A 21,148-nucleotide genomic window follows, 5' to 3' on the forward strand; every position below is an offset into this window, starting at 1 on the left:
ATTTTGGAGATTTTTACACCCTTCTGGATATATATGTATTTTCCCCCTCTTTTACCCATTCCCAAGGCGAGTAGGACTTCAGAACTACCAGCTTCATCTGATTCCTCTGTACCAATGTTTGCTCTCACAAACATTCTCATTCTCATTCTTACAACATAATTACTATTTTTATCTTTTCCTAGTCAGTTTTACTTTTTAGAATCACGTCATACTCAACTCTAGCCCAATCTTTCTTTCGAACAACACAATTACTAATGGCAATCTTAAACATATGGTTTATATTTCCACATATAAAACATAAATACTTTGTCCTTATTAAGTCCCTTGAAATTAAGTCTTTGAACTTGACTCTTATATGTCACATTTTCTATTAAGTTCAGGTTTGTTTGCAGCAAAATTCTGAAAAATCTGGCAATTCATTAAATGTCCTTTTTATTTTCATTCAGTTATATACTTAATTTTGCCACATACATTTTCAGCCACAACCCTAGTTCTTTAGATCTTTGATATATAGTATTCAAAGACCTATGGTCTTTTATCATAGCCTTTGATAGGTCTTGTGTGATTTGGATTGTATATTTGAATTGTTTTGTTGTTGATGTTGCTTGTAAAAAATGTTTCTTCATTTAGGGGGTTTGAAATCAAGCAATAATGCTCCTGTAGCTTTTCTTCAAAGAATCTCTTACAGGTAGTAATCGATAGACTTTTTTTTTTTTTTTTTGTATTTCTACTTTTCCCTCTTGTAACACTTCAGTACAATTTTCTCTCATTATTTCTTGTTTTATTCTATCAAGATTCTTTTTTTTTTAGTCATAGCTTTCAGGTAATGTAATTATTCTTAGGTTTTCTCATCTTTACCTGCTCTCCAAATCTATTGCTTTTCTTTTAAGATGTCCTACATTCTCTTCTATTTTTATTTTTTCTATTTTGTTTTATTATTTCTTGGTCTCATAACTTCAATGGTTTCCCCTTGACCAATTCCAGTGACCAAACACTTCCTTAAGACTGAATCCCCTTTCCTAGTTAACTTTTCATAATCGGCTTATTTTTCTTGGATTTTTTTGTTTTAGTTTTTCCTCAATTTCATTTCTTTTTAAAGTCTTTTTTTGAGTTCTTCTATGAATTCTTTTTGAGTAGGTTATCATTTTATATTACTCTTTGAAGTACAGGAGGATTTTTTTTTACTTCTATATGAAGATGAACTCCAGTTTTCCCTATCCATATAGTAACTATCTATGGTTGGGTTCTTTCTCCTTTGCTTGCTCATTTTTTTGTTTTATTAAGAGCTTGTTAGTATAAACACCTCTTGTCCTGGGGGAGGGAGGGATGGGAGTGGAAGGAATGGTGCCCCTAGCCCCACGATCTTTTTTAGTTCTCCTCTCTGGTCTGGAACACAAAACCAAGAACTCTGCTTTCCTGTAAGTGCCCACAGCCATCAGTGTCCCAGCCCCACTGCTTCTACACTTACCTGATGTTGCCATATGGGAGCCACCTGAAATGGCTGTTGGAGATCTAACTCAGATCTGTAGAATGGATCTCTTGGTGTGAGAAGATGATGATGATGATGATGATGATGATGATGATGATGATGATGATGATGATACAAGGAGACTGAAAGGCAGTTGCTGTTCTGTGACCTCCACACTGAGAGGCTATTGTCTGACCTCCCTCCTCTTCCCTCTTGCCTCCAATTTCTTTCATTCCCATCCACAAAGAACATCTGCAAAGGCAGCTTTGTAACACCTTCAAGTTTATGATTCACAGCTGTGGAGGGTCTCGGAGAATCGACCTACCCCTTCACCCAGGCATGGTCCTTAACAACCCGATGTGCTGGTTCTAGTCCCAGCCTCAATTCCAACCATACTTCCATTTGGGGGGTTTTCTTTGGATCTTCTCTGATTGTCTCAAGAGGACTCCTGTTCTACCCCAATTCCTATTTGTTTTAAGGGTCTCTATGTTCACCCTGAGGTGCAATTTTATCTTCTTTGTGAAGGAAATCTGGAGAACTGGAAGTTTCCAAGCTATTCCAAAATCTTTGATGACAGCTTTTAAATTCCTGGAGACAGCTGTCATGTCATCATTTCTCCAAGATTAGACAATATAGGTTTTTCCATCATTCCTTGTGGGACTGAATCAAATAAGATAATATCTGTAAAGTCCTTAGCACAATACCTGGCACATAATAAATACTTGTTATCTCTTTTCCTCTCTCTGACAGGGTTCCCAGACAACTCCTTATTCCTTGTCATCTTTTTCATCCTCTGATGAGTGGGCTCCAGTGAGCCAGAGTGGGCCCTTTAAAATGCATAGGTGGAGACAAAATCCATCGTCTAGATGGGTCTCATGGAATGACTCTTTACTGTGATCAGAGTATCAGACTTCCATTAATTCATCCCAAGATTCCATCGGCCCCTCTAACCACACACAAACCCAGTTAAATCTACATCTTTCTTGTGTGAATGGCTGCCAACATAATCTCTGCCATCTTGTAAACTTGTGCATTTGATTTCTTTGAACTCAAAAGAACTTTTTAACACTGTATTTAATGCTGTTTACATTTCATCTTGTTGATTTGGGCCCTGAATTCAGGCCAGGAGAGGTTACTTTAACTCGCTTCTGTCATTTATGACATTAACAAACCCTTCCAGTTTGGGTTGATCAAAAAAATGATAAGCTTTCCTTTTATCTTTGTGCAAATCATGGATAAAAATCAAAATACGACTGGCATGGAACTAGGAAAGATCTTTGAAGCATTTAAATAGGAGTCATTATACTTCTTTTCAAAAGAATTCTGTTTCATTGATGATTTTCAACTAAAGGTTGGATGATTTTAATAGGACAACATATAAAGTCCTTTTTAGGGGCATTTAACCCCTTCATAACTGGATCCTAACATATCTTTTTATCTACCTCACACATTCATGACTCCATTTCCACACTCTATTTTCTAGCTATACTAGCTTTTTTGATGCTTCTTATCACACACCTTTGAAGTCTTTGTACTGGCAGCCTCTCATGCTTAAATTTCACTTCCTCCCTCATCAGAGAAGATGCAGTCCAACTGTCACCTATATAAAGCATCTCCTGATCCCCAACTTTTAGCATCCTCTTTCCCAAAATTATATTTACACACACACACACACATACACACACACTCACACTCTCTCTCTCGATATATGTGTGTGTGTGTGTGTATGTATGTATACAAACAGATATACACAGACAAATATATACAAACACACATAGATAGGCACATGTGTGTGTATTCCTTGAAGAAAATTATGTTATTTTATGTGATTTTTGCATCCTGCATCCATAGAACAATGCATAGCACAAGGAAATGCTTGTTGATTAATTGGGAGCAAACAAAACTAGCCCTTCACCCTGTCTCTATGAAATTTCATCTTCAATTTGGTCCAACATGCTAACCTATCAAGATGGGCCACCCAACGTGTTAGCAATCTCTCTGCCTCATCTACAAATTTTATAAACATGCTTTCATCTAAGTCATTCAAAACTGTTGAGTAACCCAGAGCCAAGGATGGATCCCGGGGACATTGCCCCAGAAACCTTCCTCCAAGTTTATAATAATTACGAGCTAATACTTGCTAGGTTCCAGGCACTGTGTTAAGCATTTTACAATTATTATCTTAGTTTATATTAACACATAAATGATTACTTTTTGGGTCCAGTCATTTAACGAGTTTAAAATCTATCAGACTCACTATCATGTACCCCATCTTTCCGTCTTGTCTACAAATAAGAGTCTGAGGAACTCTTAGGAAATATTTTGTTCAACTTCAAGAAGAGGCATCTATCATGATCCTTGGGTCAATCAAAGTAGTTACCCGATCAAAATATTGTGAAAAAGGGAAATGAAGTCATTTTGGCCTTACCTAAAATGATTTATACTGACCACTGCTAACCTTTATAAGTTCTCACAACACTTGGTTCTGCAATTCACCAGTTCTAGACTAATGGTCTCCCAGTGTATGGATTGATAGAGCTAAAGGTAAGATTAATGAGTCTCTATGAGCAATCTCTATAAGATTCCATAAGACTAAGTAGAAAGTTACTGGAGAACCATTCTACTTTTTATGGAAAGGAAGTAAAATCTGCAAGCTAGAATCCTGTGAGTTTTGACTTCCATTTCTGGCAAGGTTCTAGAATACATGATTATGAGCACTTGGATTGTGAACATTTGGATAGAGGGATAGTTCCATCCATTTCTTGCTGAAACTACCTCCAGGGAATGAAAATTCAGAGATTCTAGGGTTGTTGGGGAAAAAAGTGTTGATACCACAGTCCTGTTGTTGACTCCCCAAGACTCTGGAAGACCATCTCTTAGAGAAGCATCTGTCCTGAATCATCCTCCCTGGACATATTTTTCATGGATTCTGTCAGCAGCTCAGAGGAATTTTATAATATTGGAAAGGTGCTTTCTAGCAGTAAAGGTAACATCTGAGGCTTGATACCTTCACTTGGAGGTGGCTTGGCTCTCCATAGGTATCCAGCCAAGTCACAGAAAAATAAAAAATCTCCCTAAGAATGTCAGAAAATAAAAATACCAGCCAGTAGGATAGGGCATTTTATTTTCCCCCAACAAATTCATCTTTCCTATAGTTTGTGTTTCAAACCATTTCTAATCCGGAAAGGGAAGTCTTGTCATAGAAACCACAATATATAGTCCAGCCACAGCCACAAATAAAAAGTCTCCAACTCATAGAGTACCTCCTCCAAACCTCTCATTTCTCTATAGATAAGGAAACTGAGGTCCAGAAAAATTAATAACTTGTGCTATTATCCATAGTTAGAGGGGGTTGAATCCAGATCCACAGACTCCAAAGTCAAAGCTCTTTTTACTATGCTACAATGCTACAAAGAATTACGATGCTTTGTAATGTCTACAAAGAGACATTAGAATGATTCTTTGAGAAGAAAGATTGTTTCATTTTTTTTTGTTTTTCTTTTCTCCATCCCTAATTCCATGCCTGGCACATGGCAGGTACTTCAGAAATGCCTATTTAATTAAACTGAATTGTTGCTATCTTTGCCAGAATATGGATTGGATTATCACCAGTGTGACTGTCCAACCTTTCTGGACCCAAGCATTCTGCCACAAGGCAACTCACTCCCCCACTGTGGACTCTTATCTCTCAAAAAAAGATTTCACCCTCCAGTTTTTGCCCTTATGTCATCAGTCGAGCATTGAGGAAGAACCATGAAAAACTCCTACCTCGTATTTCCTAGTCCCATCTCTCTGCCAATCTTCCATTTATACCAAATACACATCATCTATGGACATATTTGACCCATACTGTCTCCCCCATTAAAATGTAAGTAGAAACCATATTTTTTGCCTTTCTTGCACTTAGCTTAGTATCTGGAACCAAGTGTTCTAATAAATGCTTGTCAACTGACCGATTTCTTCAGAGCAAGACTGAGTTCAAAAGTTGTCATCATTCACGTAGACAAAGATTATTTTCCCAATTCAGAACTTAAAACCACAAAGTCACATGGCTTCTTACCTATCAACAAGTATTACTGAAATGCTTCCCTCTCATGATAATGATAACCAATTTGTCCAAATAAGAACAGTATTTTTACCATCTAAATTGTAGCTTTCGTAGATAGATTTCAGGGCTATTTCTCTGAATAATTTGTTGCTTTCCATCATCATTTTCGCTGCTTCAGAATTAACTGCATTGTTCACTGTTGGATTAGAAAGCATAACCTGGAGGAAGACATAAATAATAAGTATTTTCTATAACCTTTTCCCCCTAGTACGTAAATATACCATCTACCAGGGCTGGGGTGGGGGGAGAGAGAAGGACATGGAATGGAAAGGGAACAAAACTCATTTGATTCTGATAAATCCCTGAACCAAAAGTTAAAAACAAAGCCATTTATAAGATCCTCTTCTACCATGTTCTGTAAAATGACTGTGGATGATTTGGGAACTAGACTAAATTGGGATGGGCCACAGCAATCCCAGAATAACTTGAGAGTTGATATCCATTTAGTCTAAGCCACACTGGACACAGAATCCTTTCTACAACCTACTGTAAAGTGGTCATCTAGTCTACAGTGTCTAGTTCTCCAGGAGAACCCACTATTTCCCAAGGCAGCCCATTTCACTTTGGGATCAGCTTCACTCATTAGGAATTGTTTTATTTTCTAAGATAAGTGAATCTCAAGTGGTCTCAGATTCTGCCCTTTGGGTCCAAGTAGAAAAAAAGTTAATCTTCTACAACAGACTACCAACTTCCACATTTTCTTCCTTAGCTGAAATATTTTGCCAAACTCTATACTTAATTTGTCTGTACTGTATGTGAGTAGATATATTATATCCTGTGTTATATATATATAGCATAAATATGGTATATATATATATATTTACTATGCTAAGAAAAAATTGATATAACTTTTATTATTCAATTGAAAGTTTTAAATTGACAAGGTGAAACATTACTGTAACCAATAGTGTGTTTCTGTGGATCTTAACATATGTAGCCTCCCTATCCCCAGTTTTCACATCTATAAAATGAGGGAATTGGGTCAGATGATGTCTCGGGTTCAGCTGGATCCTCGATTGGAGATTCTGTGATCCTGTGAACAATGATTCTGTTTTCTCCCTCTTCCATTCCACAATTAGATTTCACCAAGACTTAGGAAATGCCAGCCACACGGTGAGTTGAAAGACAAAACAGTCCCTTGGGGGGCTTATTTTTGGTGGCCTTTAAGATCCCCTCCCAGAGCCTGACTGATTCTGTGGCAGAGCTTTTAGACAAATCACACAAATGCCTGGCAGCCTTAACAGAACTCATCAGTTCAGCAAGGCCATGGGCTGTTTTTTCCATCATAAAGAAAATGGTCTTTGGCTGCCCCAAAGGCAAATATTTATTCTAAGAATCAGAATTGTATATGGCGTGCATTTTGACATACAAAAGTGTACAGAGAAAATGTGGTCGTGGTGGAAGCTATTGAAAGAACCGTAGTGTAGACAGGGGCTCCATTAACCCCTGACAGGGGCTATATAAATAATGGCAATATTTCTCTGATTAAAATCAGCATCTGGTTTTCCAAAAGCAAGGGAAAAAATTATCTTCTAGGAGCTCTTCTGCTGTCATTAGTGTGTTCCTGTTTGGAAAATGGATTCAGATGGGTTTCCAATAGGCACATCATAATGGCGTAAATAAAACTTTTGAATAGATCCGAACGTATCTTTCAAAGTGGGTGGGAAACAGATGAAACTTGTCTCCAAGAGGATGGTTTGAGGTATTTGTCTTTTTAAAAAGAAGCAGGGGAGAGAGGGAGACTAGCCACCATCTGACATGGAGAGGCACATCTGGTAAAGTTTATTTGGCGTTCTTCTAGCCATCTCCTTTTCTGAAGAGCCCCGAACTGCCCCTTTCCAGTTATAACCTAGACATCAACCATTAAGTAATGATACTTAATGATGAAAAAATAGCAGCAAAAAGTCAATATTAGAAAAAAAAATACCACAGACGCATCCTGCTATAATTCTCTATGTCCTCTTGAAAAGAAGGGAGTTCCATCTAGAAGATGACCTTATACTGATTATCTAGAAACAAAGGGACAGAATTTTGAGGGAAGGGATATTTGATTTATGGATCTATAATTAAATCAATAGGCAAGATTTGCTCGAATAGAGTTAAATCTCATAAATTATGTAAACTTGGAATCTGTGCTCCGGGGACATGGCTTAAGCGGGCTCTTCCTCTGCTATTAAAAATGAGCAAAGGGAAGTTGGCTCAGGAAAGTGAGTAAGCAAAGGGGAATGGTTATTCTATTCAGCCAACTAGCTGAAAGTACTTAAAAACATGTTTAATGATGCTTGTAGAAAACTCAAAAATAATAATGAAAATGCTATTAAAGGCTTGTCAGGAAAATGCTCAGTAGAAGTTTTCTTTTTCCAAAGAAAAATATGATGGATTATAGAGTAAAAGTTGGAGGAACAAATCACTTAATTGCTCTGAAACTCAGTTTCTTCATCTCAGTTTCCCATGATCCTAGGATCTGGTCCAATCTCCTCACTTCAATGATGAGAAATAATGACAAAAAATTATCTGCTTATTCTTAGGTTAGAATTGCTCATTGGATAGAGTGCCAGACCTGGAGACAGAAATATATGGATACAATCCAGCCTCAAGAGGTTTTCTGATTGTCTGATCCTGGACAAGTCACTTATCTTTATTTCCTTAGTTTCCTCATCAGTAAAATGAGCTGGAAAAGAAAACTGCAAACCATTCCAGTATCTTTGCTAAGAAAACCTCAAATTAGATCACGAAAAGTTCGACATGATCAAAATGACTAAACTACAACAACAAAAGCTAAGTCACTTACCCTATGCTTCCTGTCACTCAATTTTAAAATAAGAAGGTTAGACTAGATCATAGGATCATAGCTTGTTAAAAGTAGGAGAAATTTCGGAGTCCATCCCATCTAACTTCCCCATTTTGATTACTGTTATTCTTTTCCCAAAAATTTAAAAAAAATTTTCATTGTTATTTTCAAATGTAATTGATTGTCTTTAATTTAATTTAATAGACATTAAGAACTTATTTTCTGTGCTAAGCACCAGAAATAACAAAAAAAGATCCCTGCCCTCAAGGAACTTGTCTTCTATAGGATATAGCATGTACAGAGTTAAGTCAATATGTGTCAAGTAATTTTTTAGGGCAGGAACTAAAAACTGGGATAATCAGCAGAATCTCCTTCCAATTCTAGCCCTCCATGAGTCTTTTCAGAGATCCTTGTAGTATAGATGATGATGGGAAGATGCTATCTATGTTTGTCCAGCAATCTCCTCAGTGGCAGATCGCTTCCTCTTCCCAATTTGTCCCATATGAACTCAAGGCCCAACTCTTTGGTCTCACCATAGGGGTTTTTTTAAATGACTTCAATATTATATTTTTATACTTTAAGTAATCAGTGAGATGAAAATCTCAAATATTAAAGGAAAAATTATATTAGACTTTTCTTACCTGAATAGAAAGCAAGATGCTACTTAGTGTATAGTTCTTATCCCAAAGATCAGGATTGTCTAGAAAATCTATACATGGTCGGCCAGATACGGGGTCAACTGTTTGAAAAAAAAAGCATCAACAATCACTAAAAATGCATTTCTTAAATATCTATTTTGTGCCAGATGCTACATGCTACAGATGAAAAAAAAAACCAAAAAACAATTGCTTCTCTCAAGCAGCTTCCAGGTTGCTTAAGGAGAAACATACATAGAGGATCATATACATGTTCAATGTAAAAGTATTGAGGGAACTGCTGGGGGATCAGGAAGGCCTCTGTGTACCTGAAAGAAAAGCGAGATTCTGGGAGGCAGAAAGAAGCAGCCCAATGACAAAGGGTGGGAGATGGCCAAAGGCCATTTTGACTGAGCCATCCAATGTAGGGGAGTAATGAAGGCTGAAATTGGAAGATGGGCCAGCTCGGCAAAAACTTTAAAAACCAAAGAGTCTGAACCCAGAAATAAGAAAGAACTTAGTTGGTGAAGTAAGAGAGTGTCCCAGGGTTTTTTACTGAGAGATAATCACTTTATTATGTAGAAAGTAGATTGGAATGGAAAGCAAACTGAAATTTTGCAGTGAGGAAACCAGTTAGGAGGCTGTGGCAACAATTTAGATGAGAGTTGCCAAGGACTTGACTTAGTACAGTATAGAAGGGAGGGACTTGTAAAGACAACCAGTAAATTGTTCCATTGTCAATGTCAAGGGCAGAGGATTTGCTTGATACTCACTCATCTGCATCTTACCATTTGGGTGGAAGGGAATACAACTAAATGTCACAACTGGAGGGACAATGTTGTACTTCACTGAAAACTGCAGGATCAAAGGGAATGTAAATCCTGGGATAAAGAAACAAAAGTTACACTATCCATAACTACTTAATTATAAAATGGTGTTTCTCCAATAAAGAGTATAATAACTCTGTCCTCCCACCATTCCCTTTGTGGATCTTTCATGAGAAAATAGTTCCCAAAATACCCAGAAGGAAAAGACAAAAGGCCCAGAAGGAGGGAAATAAGCAATGTAATTTTGTTACAAATGGGTTCAACTTAACATACACCTAGAAAACCAGCACACAATAAAACTTTACCTTTTTTTTATGTAGTACTTTTTTTGTTCTCCATTGTATTTTGAAACAGTTGTTTGTTAATGATTAAATTCATAGTCCAAAAGAAAAAGAATTGACATTTTTTAAAAATTTCAAATTATAAAAGAAAATCAACAATTTCATGGAATTTTGTTCACCAAGACGGCTAAAAAGTATGTTTTATCTTAGATGTGAGTTACAGTTATGAGATTTTTTAAAAATGTAATGAGTAAAAACAATACATCCCCAAGATCTAAATTATGTTCAAATGACATAAGTGTTTAAGAAAGCATCTAGATTTTTCTCATGAGATCTGAAAATTCTGGTGAAAAATCTCTGATAAATGTAATCAAAGAAATATATGACAAGAAGGGGAGAAGGCTAATTATATAGCAAGAGCAAAGGATGGCCATCCTTTGGACAGCTCTTTTACGCCATCATTACTCATGTACTATGAAGATGTGAAATGGAAATCACCCACCACAATGGGGAGACACCCACAAGGGAAACAGGATAGTAAGGCATGGCTACACACTTTGCTTTTCATTTTTGGGGAAAGCATCAGCAATGATGACATAATAGATGCTTTGAAGTATTATGGTATTGTCTAATTTTACAGCATGCTTTTTATTATGTAATGTAATAATATTATGATATTATATTATCAAACATCATTTATAATTTACTTGGGATTTGGGGTAACTTGTGAATATTTTGTTCTGCATACACAGAAGCATAGCTACATAGTCTATTCCATGAGGGCAGAAACTTAGGCTCACCTAGACATTGTTGCTCCTTCAGATGCCCAGGAAGGGGTGCTCACAATAAATGTTTAAGAAAATGTGTCTCATTAACATACTGTTCACAGAAGTGTGGAACTATCTAATTGTTCCAGCTATCAATTTGGAATTATATACAAAAACTGATGAAATTGTCCACACAAGTGGACCTAGCAAATGCCATCCTTAGATCTATCCCTGAGAGCATCAAGGATAGAAACAAAGGACCAACCTAAACTAAAATATCTGTAGTAAAATTCTTTGTGTTAGGAAAGGGGCAAAGGGAATGAGTGCCTCTCAAACAAGGAATAACTAAAAAAAGAAATCTGTGGCATACGAACAAAATGGAACATTATCATTCAGAGAAAATATAGATAAGAGGAATTCAGAGAAACTCAAAAAGATTTATATGAAGTGATACAGACCTAATCGTTAGAACCAATATACACAATGATAACAGAAATAGACAACGTCACTAAAAGGAAGTGAAATTCTGAGAAATTGCAAAGTCATTGAATGAACAGATGAAGCCTATGGCCCTCTTCCCACCTCCAATTCTTCATTGCAGAGACACAAGAGACTCTTAGGATAGAATGCTGAGCACCATACCAATCAGTTACCTCTGACTTTCTTGCTCAGTTTTCCAATGTGTGGGAAAGAGTTGAAATGTTTCTAACATAGGAACCAAAGCAAGCAATAAAATGTGTTTTTTTAAAATAAAACTTAAAAGACATGCTCATTTCTTAATAGCAAATCACAAACCTTCCCAATCTGTATCCTTCAGCCCTTCAATTTCAGCTATCCATTTGAGTAAATCATCAGTTAGTGGAGTCACAGTTATGCCCTTCGAAAAGAAAAAAAAAAGCAATCAGAAAAACCTGCAAATGTTTAAATGTGAAAATGATGAATAATGATTTGCCCTGGTTTATGTCTGATATATGTTTATGCTCAAGTTTTGGGTTTGTGGCAAAAATCAACTTGCTAGTGGTGTGACTCTAGAAAGGTGACTTCAGCACTGTTTTCCTCAGTTTCCTCATTTGTAAAATGCGAATAATAATAGCACTTATCTCAAAGAGTTATTATAAGGATCAAATGAGATAATATATGTCAAAAACTTTGCAAAACTTAAGCCACTACAGAATGCTATTATTTTTATTATTAATCCCAAGGTTTTGTGAAAATCATCACCATTATAATCAATATAGTAGTAGTAATAGTAACAGCTAACATTTATATAGAGTTTATATATGGGTCAGGTACTGTGCTAAGCACTTTTCAAATATCATCTCAAAGGGTCACTGTTTATATGTTATCATTGTTATTCTTACATCTAGAGCTGAAAGGGACCTTTGAGATTGTTTAATTCATCCCCTTCATCTTATAAGCTGAATCCCAGATAGGGTCTGTAATGTATCCAGATATGAACAGATTATAAATGGTGGAGTCAGGATTCAAACACAGGACTGGGATTCCAAAATCAGCAAATTTCCCTGCACCATACTGCATTCTAATTCATATATTTACAGGTTAGATTTTAAATTTCCAGAGGACAAGGTCAGTTTTGATTTTGTCTTTGGATTCCCAGTGCATGAGTCACTGGCAACAGCAAGGAATATCAAGTAGAAAGCCAGCCCTCTCCACTGGTGCTCTTTTGAAGGAGAAGATTGGTTAGACCACCTCTTCTGAGTTTGGAAGGACTTAGCTAGAAGTCACAAAGGATGAGCAAACATGGATGTCTGCGATCTGCATCTTTGAAGGGAAATCCAAAACTGATGAGATTCAAGGCTCATTGAATAATTTGAGTATTCCCAGCATCTAGCCAATACATAGGAAAATGGATTCAGAAAGGGAAAAGGTGCAGATGGGCTAAAGCCTTTATTTCTAATGAGGATAACTGTGGCAGAGTAAAAGTAAGAACTTGCCCAAACTCTCTCCCAAACTGCTCCAAATTTCTTTTAAAAATGACTCTCTAAGAGCAATAAGGAGGGAAAGGGATCCACATGTGCAAAGATGTTTGTAGCAGTCCTTTTTGTGGTGGCAAGAAACAGGAAACTGAATGGATGCCCATCAGTGGGGGAATGGCTAAATAAGTTATGGGATATGAATGTTATGGAATATTATTTTTCTTTAAGAAACAATCAGCAGGATGATTTCAGAGAGGCCTGGGGATACTTACATGTTGAGCAGAACCAGGAGATCATTGTACACGGCAGCAGCAAGATTATATGATGATCAATTCTGTTGTTATTGCATACAACATATTCTTGGTTCTGCTTGTTTTACTCAAACGTGACTCTTTTCAACAATAACTTGATTCAGGCGAATTCCAATGATCTTGTGATGAAGAGAGCCATTTACACCCAGAGAGAACTGTAGGAACTGAGTGTGGATCACAACAAAGCATTTTCACTCTTTTTTGTTGTTCTTTGCTTACTTTTTTCTTTCTCATTTTTTTTTCCTTTTTGATCTGATTTTTCTTGTGCAATATATTTGTGGAAATATGTATAGAAGAATTGCACATGATTAATCTATATTGGATTAGTCATTATTAGTCAGAGGGGGTGGGGAAAAAAGAGGGAAACATTTGGAATATAAGGTTTTGCAAGGATGAATGCTGAAAATTATCTTTGCATGTGTTTTGAAAATAAAAATTTTAATTAAAAAATAAAGATTCTATAAGCAAATTTTAGAGCATAAGAACACTACAAAAGACAAAATAGAACATTTTCCAGCTGAAGCCAACTTAAAAACTCAGCAGATGATGTTGGTGGCACCATGATGGGAGATCAGCATATGGTCCCAGTGCAGAGTGCTGGGCAGTAGCAATACTGGAGGATTCCATACTTCTTAGACCAGAGACACCAAGGAGGTCTGACCCTAGACACCGTGGGATTGCACCCTGTAGTTCCACTCTGGTTCCTCAGACTTCAGCAAAGTGGGATCTCTGTTAGTAGCAGTGCTGGAGGCTTCTGGGCCTCTCAACTCAGGGACACTAGGGAAGACTTGGAAAGTCATTGGAAAGGTTCTGTGGCAATGGGGTGGTGGGTCTGGTGTACAATCCCAGCACAGTCCAGGTCAGCACTCAAGATCTTATAGTTTGAGTGGGGTAGGGAGACACCTAACAACTCCAGAGCAGAAAGGACTGTGGTGATCTTGTGGTCACCTTGTGACCACATTGGTCAGATTCCTAGAAGGATTTCTAAAAACAGCTACACAGAAATCCCTAAAGCTTGGGACAATGGACCCTCAATCCTGGAAATAGAGCTCTATTTTGACAAAGAGTTAAAAGCAGAGTAATAGGCTAGGAAAATGAGTAAAAAACCAAAAAATGTTTCTGACCATTGAAAGTTATTATGTTGAGAGGGAGGATCAAAACACACATTCAGAAGATAATAACCAAGTCAAAGCTGCTACATCCAAAGCCTCCAAGAAAAATAAGAATTGGTTTCAGTCCATAGTTGAGCTCAAAAGGGATTTTGAAAGTCAAGAAAGAGATATAGAGGAAAAAGTAGGGAAAGAATTGAGGTGCAAAAAGGAAATACAAAAAGATAATGAGAAGAATGCTTTAAAAAGCAAAGTTGGCTAATTGGGAAAGAGATACAAAAGCTCACTGAGGAAAATAATGCCTTAAAAAGTAGAACTGAACAAATGGAAACTATTGATTGTATGATAAATTAAGATACAATAAAGCAAAACCAAAATAATGGAAAAATAGAAAAAATGTGAAATATCTCATTGGAAAAACAACTGACCTGGAAAATAGACCCAGGAGAGATAAATTAAAAATTGTTGGCCATTTCTGGGGGTGGATCCAAGATGGTAAGTGAAGCCAGGAAGTGGCTTGAGCTCTTCCAATTTCTCTCAAAAATCACATTAAATCAACAGAGTCTGGCTGCCTGAAACCACTCTCTAATTCAAGATAGCCTGGAAAAACTTCAGGAAAGGTCACTCACTGGCCTGGAGAGACTTAAAAAAACTGATGCTAAGTGAGGTAAGCAGAAACAGGAGATCATTGTATATGGTAACAAGAAGATTATACAATGATCAATTATGATGAACATGGCTTTCTTCAACAAGGAGATGATTCAGGCCAGTTCCAATGGTCTTGTGATGAAGAGCCATCTACACCCTGAGAGAGAACTGTGTGGGAACTGAGTGGTTCAGGACAAAGCATTTTCACTCTTTTTGTTGTTGTTGTTTGCTTGCATTTTATTTTCTTATTTTGATCTGATTTTTCTTGTGCAGTAAGATAACTGTATAAATATGTATGCATATATTGGATTTAACATATATTTTAACATGTATTGGACTACCTGCCATCTGGGCAGGGGATGGGGAGAAGGAGGGAAAAATTTGAAACAAAGTTTTGCAAGGGTCAATGCTGAAAAATTACCCATGCATATATTTTATAAATAAAAAGCTTTAATAAAAATAAATTAAAAATAATTATGTATGCATTTATTGGATTTAACATATATTTCTACCATGTTTAACATATATGAGACTATTTGCCATCTAGGGGAGGGGGTGTGGGAAGGGAGAAATTGGAACACAAGGTTTTGCAAGGGTTAATGTTGAAGAATTATCCATGCATGTATCTGAAGAATAAAAAGCTTTAATAAAGAAAAAAAGAAAAACATCTTCAGAAAAAAAGAAAGGTCATTTACTGAGGGGAAAAGGATGTTCAGCCCAGCTCAGATAGACTCTCAGAAAGTCAGTGAGAAGATCTTAAGCACAGTAAATCAGCAACTAAGACCCTCAATGCTGGCTCAACAGAAGAGCAAATCAGTGGGACAGTTTCCAGTCCCAGCTCAGAAGGCTGTTCCCTGAAAAGAACAGGCAAAGCTATTCTCTGCAAATACAAGCCTGTGCTCAAAGCCAAGGCTCAGAGCTGCACAGGAGCCTTGGGTAACAACACCTTTACCTCAGGATGACAGTCCAACCATAAAAGTAAAAAAATAGCAAAAGAAAAGGAAAGAAAATGCTGATCAGAAAAGAACTTTGATCATAGAAAGCTACTGTGGTGACAGGGCAGACCAAAACACAAATTCAAATGAGGGCAAAATGTGCACAGAAGAAACCTCAAAGAGTGATAATGAATTGTTCTCAAGCCCAAAGAGGCTTTCTGGAATGGCTTGTGAAAGATTTTAAAAGGCAAATAAGAGAGGTAGAAGAAAAAATGAAAAAGGAAGTGAGAGGTATATGCACGAGAGAGTCAACAGCTTGGAAAAGGAAGGAAACAATTGGCTGAAGAAAATACTTTCAAAAGTAGAATTAACCAAATGGAAAAAGAAATATAAGGGCTAACTGAAGAAAATCACACATTAAAAACTAGAACATGGTAAATGAAAGCTAATGATTCTTTGAGATAGCAAGAATCCATCAAACTTTAAAAAAATGAAAAAATGGAAGAAAATGTGAAATATTTCATTGGGAAAACAACCAATCTGAAAAATAGATGCAAGAGAGACAATTTAAAAATTATTGGTTTACCTGAAAGCCATGACCAGAAAAAAAAGCCTGCATAACATTCCTCAAGAGTTCATTAAGCAAAATTGCCCCAATATTCTAGAAACAGAAAGGGAAACACTCATTGAAAAAAAATCCATCGTTCACCATCGTTAAGAGACCCCACAAGGAAAACCCCAAGGAACATTGTTGTGAAACTCCAGAACTATAACCTCAAAGAAGAAAATATTGCAAGCTTCCAGACAAAAATAATTCTAATATCATCTGACACAGAGAGACACATGCAGAATAAAGGTAAAAGACTTAAACAGAATTTATTATGCTTCAGCTGAAGCAAAAAAAAAAAAAAAGCAGAAGTAGCAGTTCTCATATCAGATAAAAGCAAAAGTTAAAGCTTATTAAAAGAGATAAGGAAAGAAAGTAAATCTCGAAAAGAAGTACTGTTAATAATGAAGTAATAACAATACTAAAGGTGTATGGACCAAATGTCAGAGCAGCCAAACTCCTAGAGAAGATTTTAAGCCACTTATAAGAAGAAATAGACAGCAAGACTGTTTTAGTGGAGCCCCTCAACTTTTCCCTCTCAGAATCAGATAAATCTAACCACAAAAGAAACAAGAAACAAGGGAGATTAATAAAATCCTAGAAAATTTAGATATGATAGACCTCTGGGAAAAAATTAAATAGGGACAGTTTTTCAGCAGTACATGGCATCTTCAACTGACTATGTATTAGGATATAAAAACTTCACAATCAAATGCAGAAAGGCAGAAATAGTGTTTTCTTTTAGACCACAATGCAATAAAATTATATTCAACAAAGAGTCAGGGGAAGACAGACTAAAAACCAATTGGAAATTAAGTAATCTAATTATAAAAAAAAGTGTGGGTCAAACAACAAATCACAGAAACAATCCACAATTTCATCCAAGCAAATCCATTTGCTAAAATATTAAGCAAAATGATTACAGAAACTTGTCATCAGATTTGACCAAATGGGATTTATACCAGGAATACAGGGCTGGTTCAATATCAGGAAAGCTATTTCCATAATTGACCATATCAATAACAAAACCAAGAGAAAGCATATGATAATCTTCATAGATACAGAAAAAGCTTTTGACAAAATACAGCATTCTGTCCTATTAAAAACACTAGAGAGCACAGGGATAAAAGGAGCTTTCCTTAAAATAATAAGCAATATCTATCTAAAACTAACAGCAAGCATTATTTGTAATAGAGAGAAGCTGGATGCATTCCCAGTAAGATCAGGGGTTAGAGAAATGCAAGTTAAAACAACTCTGAGGTTCCACCTCACCCCTCTCAGATTGGCTCAGATGACTGGAAAAAATAATGATAAGTGGTTAAGGGGATAATGATAAAGATGGGAAAACTAGGGCATTAATGCATTATTAGTGGAATTGTGAAATAATCCAACCATTCTGGGAAGCAATTTGGAACTATGTCCACAGGGCTATTAAACTGTCCATACCCTTTGAGGAGGGACAGGTTAAGGGGAGAGAGAATAAATGGGGAGGGAAATACAGTTAACAATAGTAATTTTTTAAAATTGAAGCAAGTTTCTCTGATGGAATATTATTGTTCTCTGGGAAATGATGAGCAGGATGCTCTCAGGAAAAAAAATCAAATGAAAATTCCTCCATGAACAAAGTGAAATGTATTGTATACTAAGTAATAGCAATGTTCTTGGATGACCAGCTGTAAATAATTTGCTATTCTCTTCAGTACAATCATCCACAACTACTCTGAAAGACTTATTATGAAAAGTTCTATCCATACTCAGAGAAGATACTGAACAGGTCAGATGGAAGCATTTTCAAAATAGAGAGAGAGAGAGAGAGAGAGAGAGAGAGAGAGAGAGAGAGAGATTGAAAAAGAGAGAAAATTGAGGCCCAGGGATGCCAAAGGTCAAACACCTAGTTAGAGAGACTATTAAAATTAATTGAATTGGAAAATATTTAGTCATAGAAATTCAGAATGTGTCCAATGATGAATCAAAATAGAATTGAGATTTTTCAGGGACACTGATACATTGTTGGTGGAATTGTGAACACATCCAGCCATTCTGGAGAGCAATTTGGAATTATGCTCAAAAAGTTATCAAACTGTGCATACCGTTTGATCCAGCAGTGTTTCTACTGGGCTTATACCCCAAGGAGATACTAAAGAAGGGAAAGGGACCAGTATGTGCCAAAATGTTTGTGGCAGCTCTGTTTGTAGTGGCTAGAAGCTGGAAAATGAATGGATGCCCATCAGTTAGAGAATGGTTGAGTAAATTGTGGTATATGAATGTTATGGAATATTATTGTTCTGTAAGAAATGACCGGCAAGATGAATACAGAGAGGATTGGCGAGACTTACATGAACTGATGCTGAGTGAAATGAGCAGAACCAGGAGATCATTATATACCTCAACAACGATACTGTATGAGGATGTATTCTGATGGAAGTGGATTTCTTCGACAAAGAGAAGATCTAACTCAGTTTCAATTGATCAAGGATGGACAGAAGCAGCTACACTCAAAGAAAGAACACTAGGAAATGATTGTAAACTGCTTGCATTTTTGTTTTTCTTCCCAGGTTATTTATCCCTTCAGAATCCAATTCTCCCTGTGCAACAAAAGAACTGTTCGGTTCTGCACACATATATTGTATCTAAGATCTACTGTAACCTATTTAACATGTATAGGACTGCTTGCCATCTGGGGGAGGGGGTGGAGGGAAGGAGGGGAAAAATCAGAACAGAAGTGAGTGCAAGGGATAATGTTGTAAAAAATTACCCTGGCATGGGTCCTGTTAATAAAAAGTTATTTAAATGAAAAAAGAAAAAGAAAAGAAAAGAAAAAATAAAAATAAATAAATAAAAAAGAATTGAGATTTTTTTATATGAAAGCACATATTTTTTTTCAAACTACTCTTTAGATTGGGGTAAATGTGCTACAAAATTTAAATAAATACCAACCAAAACATATTTTTAAAATTTTCTACTTTTAAAAAATTAGATTTTTTAATACTACTAACAATAGCATTTATGTAGTTCCTTAAGGTTTGCAATATGAGAATCAAATGAGAAATTGTAAAACACTTAGAACAGTGCCTGGCACATAGTAAGCATTATATAAATATTAGTTATTACTATTATTACAACGATCAATTTTACAATGCCTTGGGAGATGAACTGTCATTATCCCTTGAATAAGCTAAGGCAAATAGAGTTGAGTGCCTTTGCTTAAGGTCATATAGTTAGAAGTACCTGAGGCTGAATGGGAACTCAAATCTTCCTGAATTCTGGTCTAGGACACTATTCACTGCATTACCTGGCAGTATCCTAGATATTTTGTCTTTGAAGACTCCCCACAATGTAAGATTTTAACTACTAATAGCTGGCTTTAGGGAGTACTCTAAGGCTTCCAATCACTCTGGGCTAACTGTTCCTTCTGGTCACAGATCATTGTTGCCAAAGTACTGAGCATTTGAACTAGACAGAGAAAACATGAGTTTAAGTCCTACTTCTGACATATACCATCTACAAAACTTAAGTAATTCCCTTCTCAGCCTCAGATTTCATTCTCTTCTCAGCCTCAGATTTCTCATCTTTAAAATGAATGTGCTACTTTTCTTCCCTACCTCCAAGAGCTATGATAAGAAAAGCCCTTTATGAATTGCAAAGTGCAGTGATGCTTGTGTCATTATATAATTTAAAACATTTGATGCTCTTTTTCACCAGACCGCCAACAAACCCTCACTTGACACATTGGGCTCTTTTCTTCTCTGTCTCTCTTTCTCTCTTTGCATGTCTCTCTGTCTCTGTCTCTCTGTGTCTGTCTGTATATCTGTCTCTCTGTTATCTGTGTCTCTTTGCCTCTGTCTCTCTGTGTGTTTCTATATCTCTGTCTTCTCTGTCTCTGTTTGTCTCTGTGTGTGTCTTTGACTCTCTATTTCTATCTCTTTTTCTATCTCTCTCCCTCCTATCTCTGTCTGTTTCTGTCAGTCTCTGTTTCTGTCTCTATCCCTCTCTCAATCCCTCCCTCCCTTCCCCCTCTCTCTTTCTCCTTCTTTTTTTCTTCCTCCACAACTCTTATCTGAGACCCGCAAGTGATCATTATTCACCTTGCTTAGTTAGCAATTGGTGACTTTTAGGTCCAATGGAGTCAAAGTCTATAAAACTATTAAGTGGCATTTAAATCTAGGTGCTATTATTTAGATGAAGAATATAACAGATCAAATGTTTGAAATCAAGTGCTCCGTGAATTCAAATAAGACTTTGTAACATCTGAAAAGCAGCAGATTCAGTGGAGATAAATCCAGCCTTGAAGGAAGGAAAACCTGGATTCAAATCTAACCTCTGACTTATATTAGCTGTGTGACTCTGGATCCTTACTTCCCTGAGCTACTCTCTATAGATTATGAAGCAGGTACTTATTTGCTTTGGAAACAGAAATTTGTTCCTTGCCAACACCAAAAAATCACAAATCTGGTCCAAAATAAATTAAGAAATCTTTAGAAAAGCATAAGAATGTTAGCATTAGAAAGAATATTAGGGGGTCATACATTTGACTCATAATCATCATTTATCTCTTCTACAATAACAACCCCTGTACCTCAGTTTCTTTGCTTGTCAAATAAGGAAGTTGGGTTACAAGATAATAACACTAAGAATAGTTCATGTTCATATAATGAGTTCCAGTTTACAAAGCACCTTTTTTCATGTTTTTATCCAGTGTAGATAGTCTATAAAGTCCCTTCCAA

At 36.4% G+C, this 21,148-nt stretch overlaps 1 protein-coding gene across 3 annotated transcripts in view; it reads right to left on the reverse strand.

The window, feature by feature from the left end:
* Positions 1-21,148, reverse strand: part of UBE2U (ubiquitin conjugating enzyme E2 U) — a 79,223-nt gene that overhangs the window by 57,302 nt on the left and 773 nt on the right. For 2 of the 3 annotated variants that reach the window (XR_004234239.1, XM_031968978.1), the window contains exons 2-5: positions 11,673-11,754; positions 9,791-9,883; positions 9,009-9,106; positions 5,608-5,734 (exon numbers count right to left, since the gene is read on the reverse strand). Coding sequence is in view for 2 of the 3 variants with exons in the window: in XM_031968978.1 (XP_031824838.1) it covers positions 5,608-5,734; positions 9,009-9,106; positions 9,791-9,883; positions 11,673-11,754 (400 nt within the window). In the remaining variant the exon portion in view is untranslated. The remainder of the gene's footprint in view (positions 1-5,607; positions 5,735-9,008; positions 9,107-9,790; positions 9,884-11,672; positions 11,755-21,148) is intronic. The other variant, XM_031968979.1, reaches the window with a different exon arrangement.

This window comes from Sarcophilus harrisii, chromosome 4, assembly GCF_902635505.1.
Source record: "Sarcophilus harrisii chromosome 4, mSarHar1.11, whole genome shotgun sequence".
NCBI classification, from domain to species: domain Eukaryota; kingdom Metazoa; phylum Chordata; class Mammalia; order Dasyuromorphia; family Dasyuridae; genus Sarcophilus; species Sarcophilus harrisii.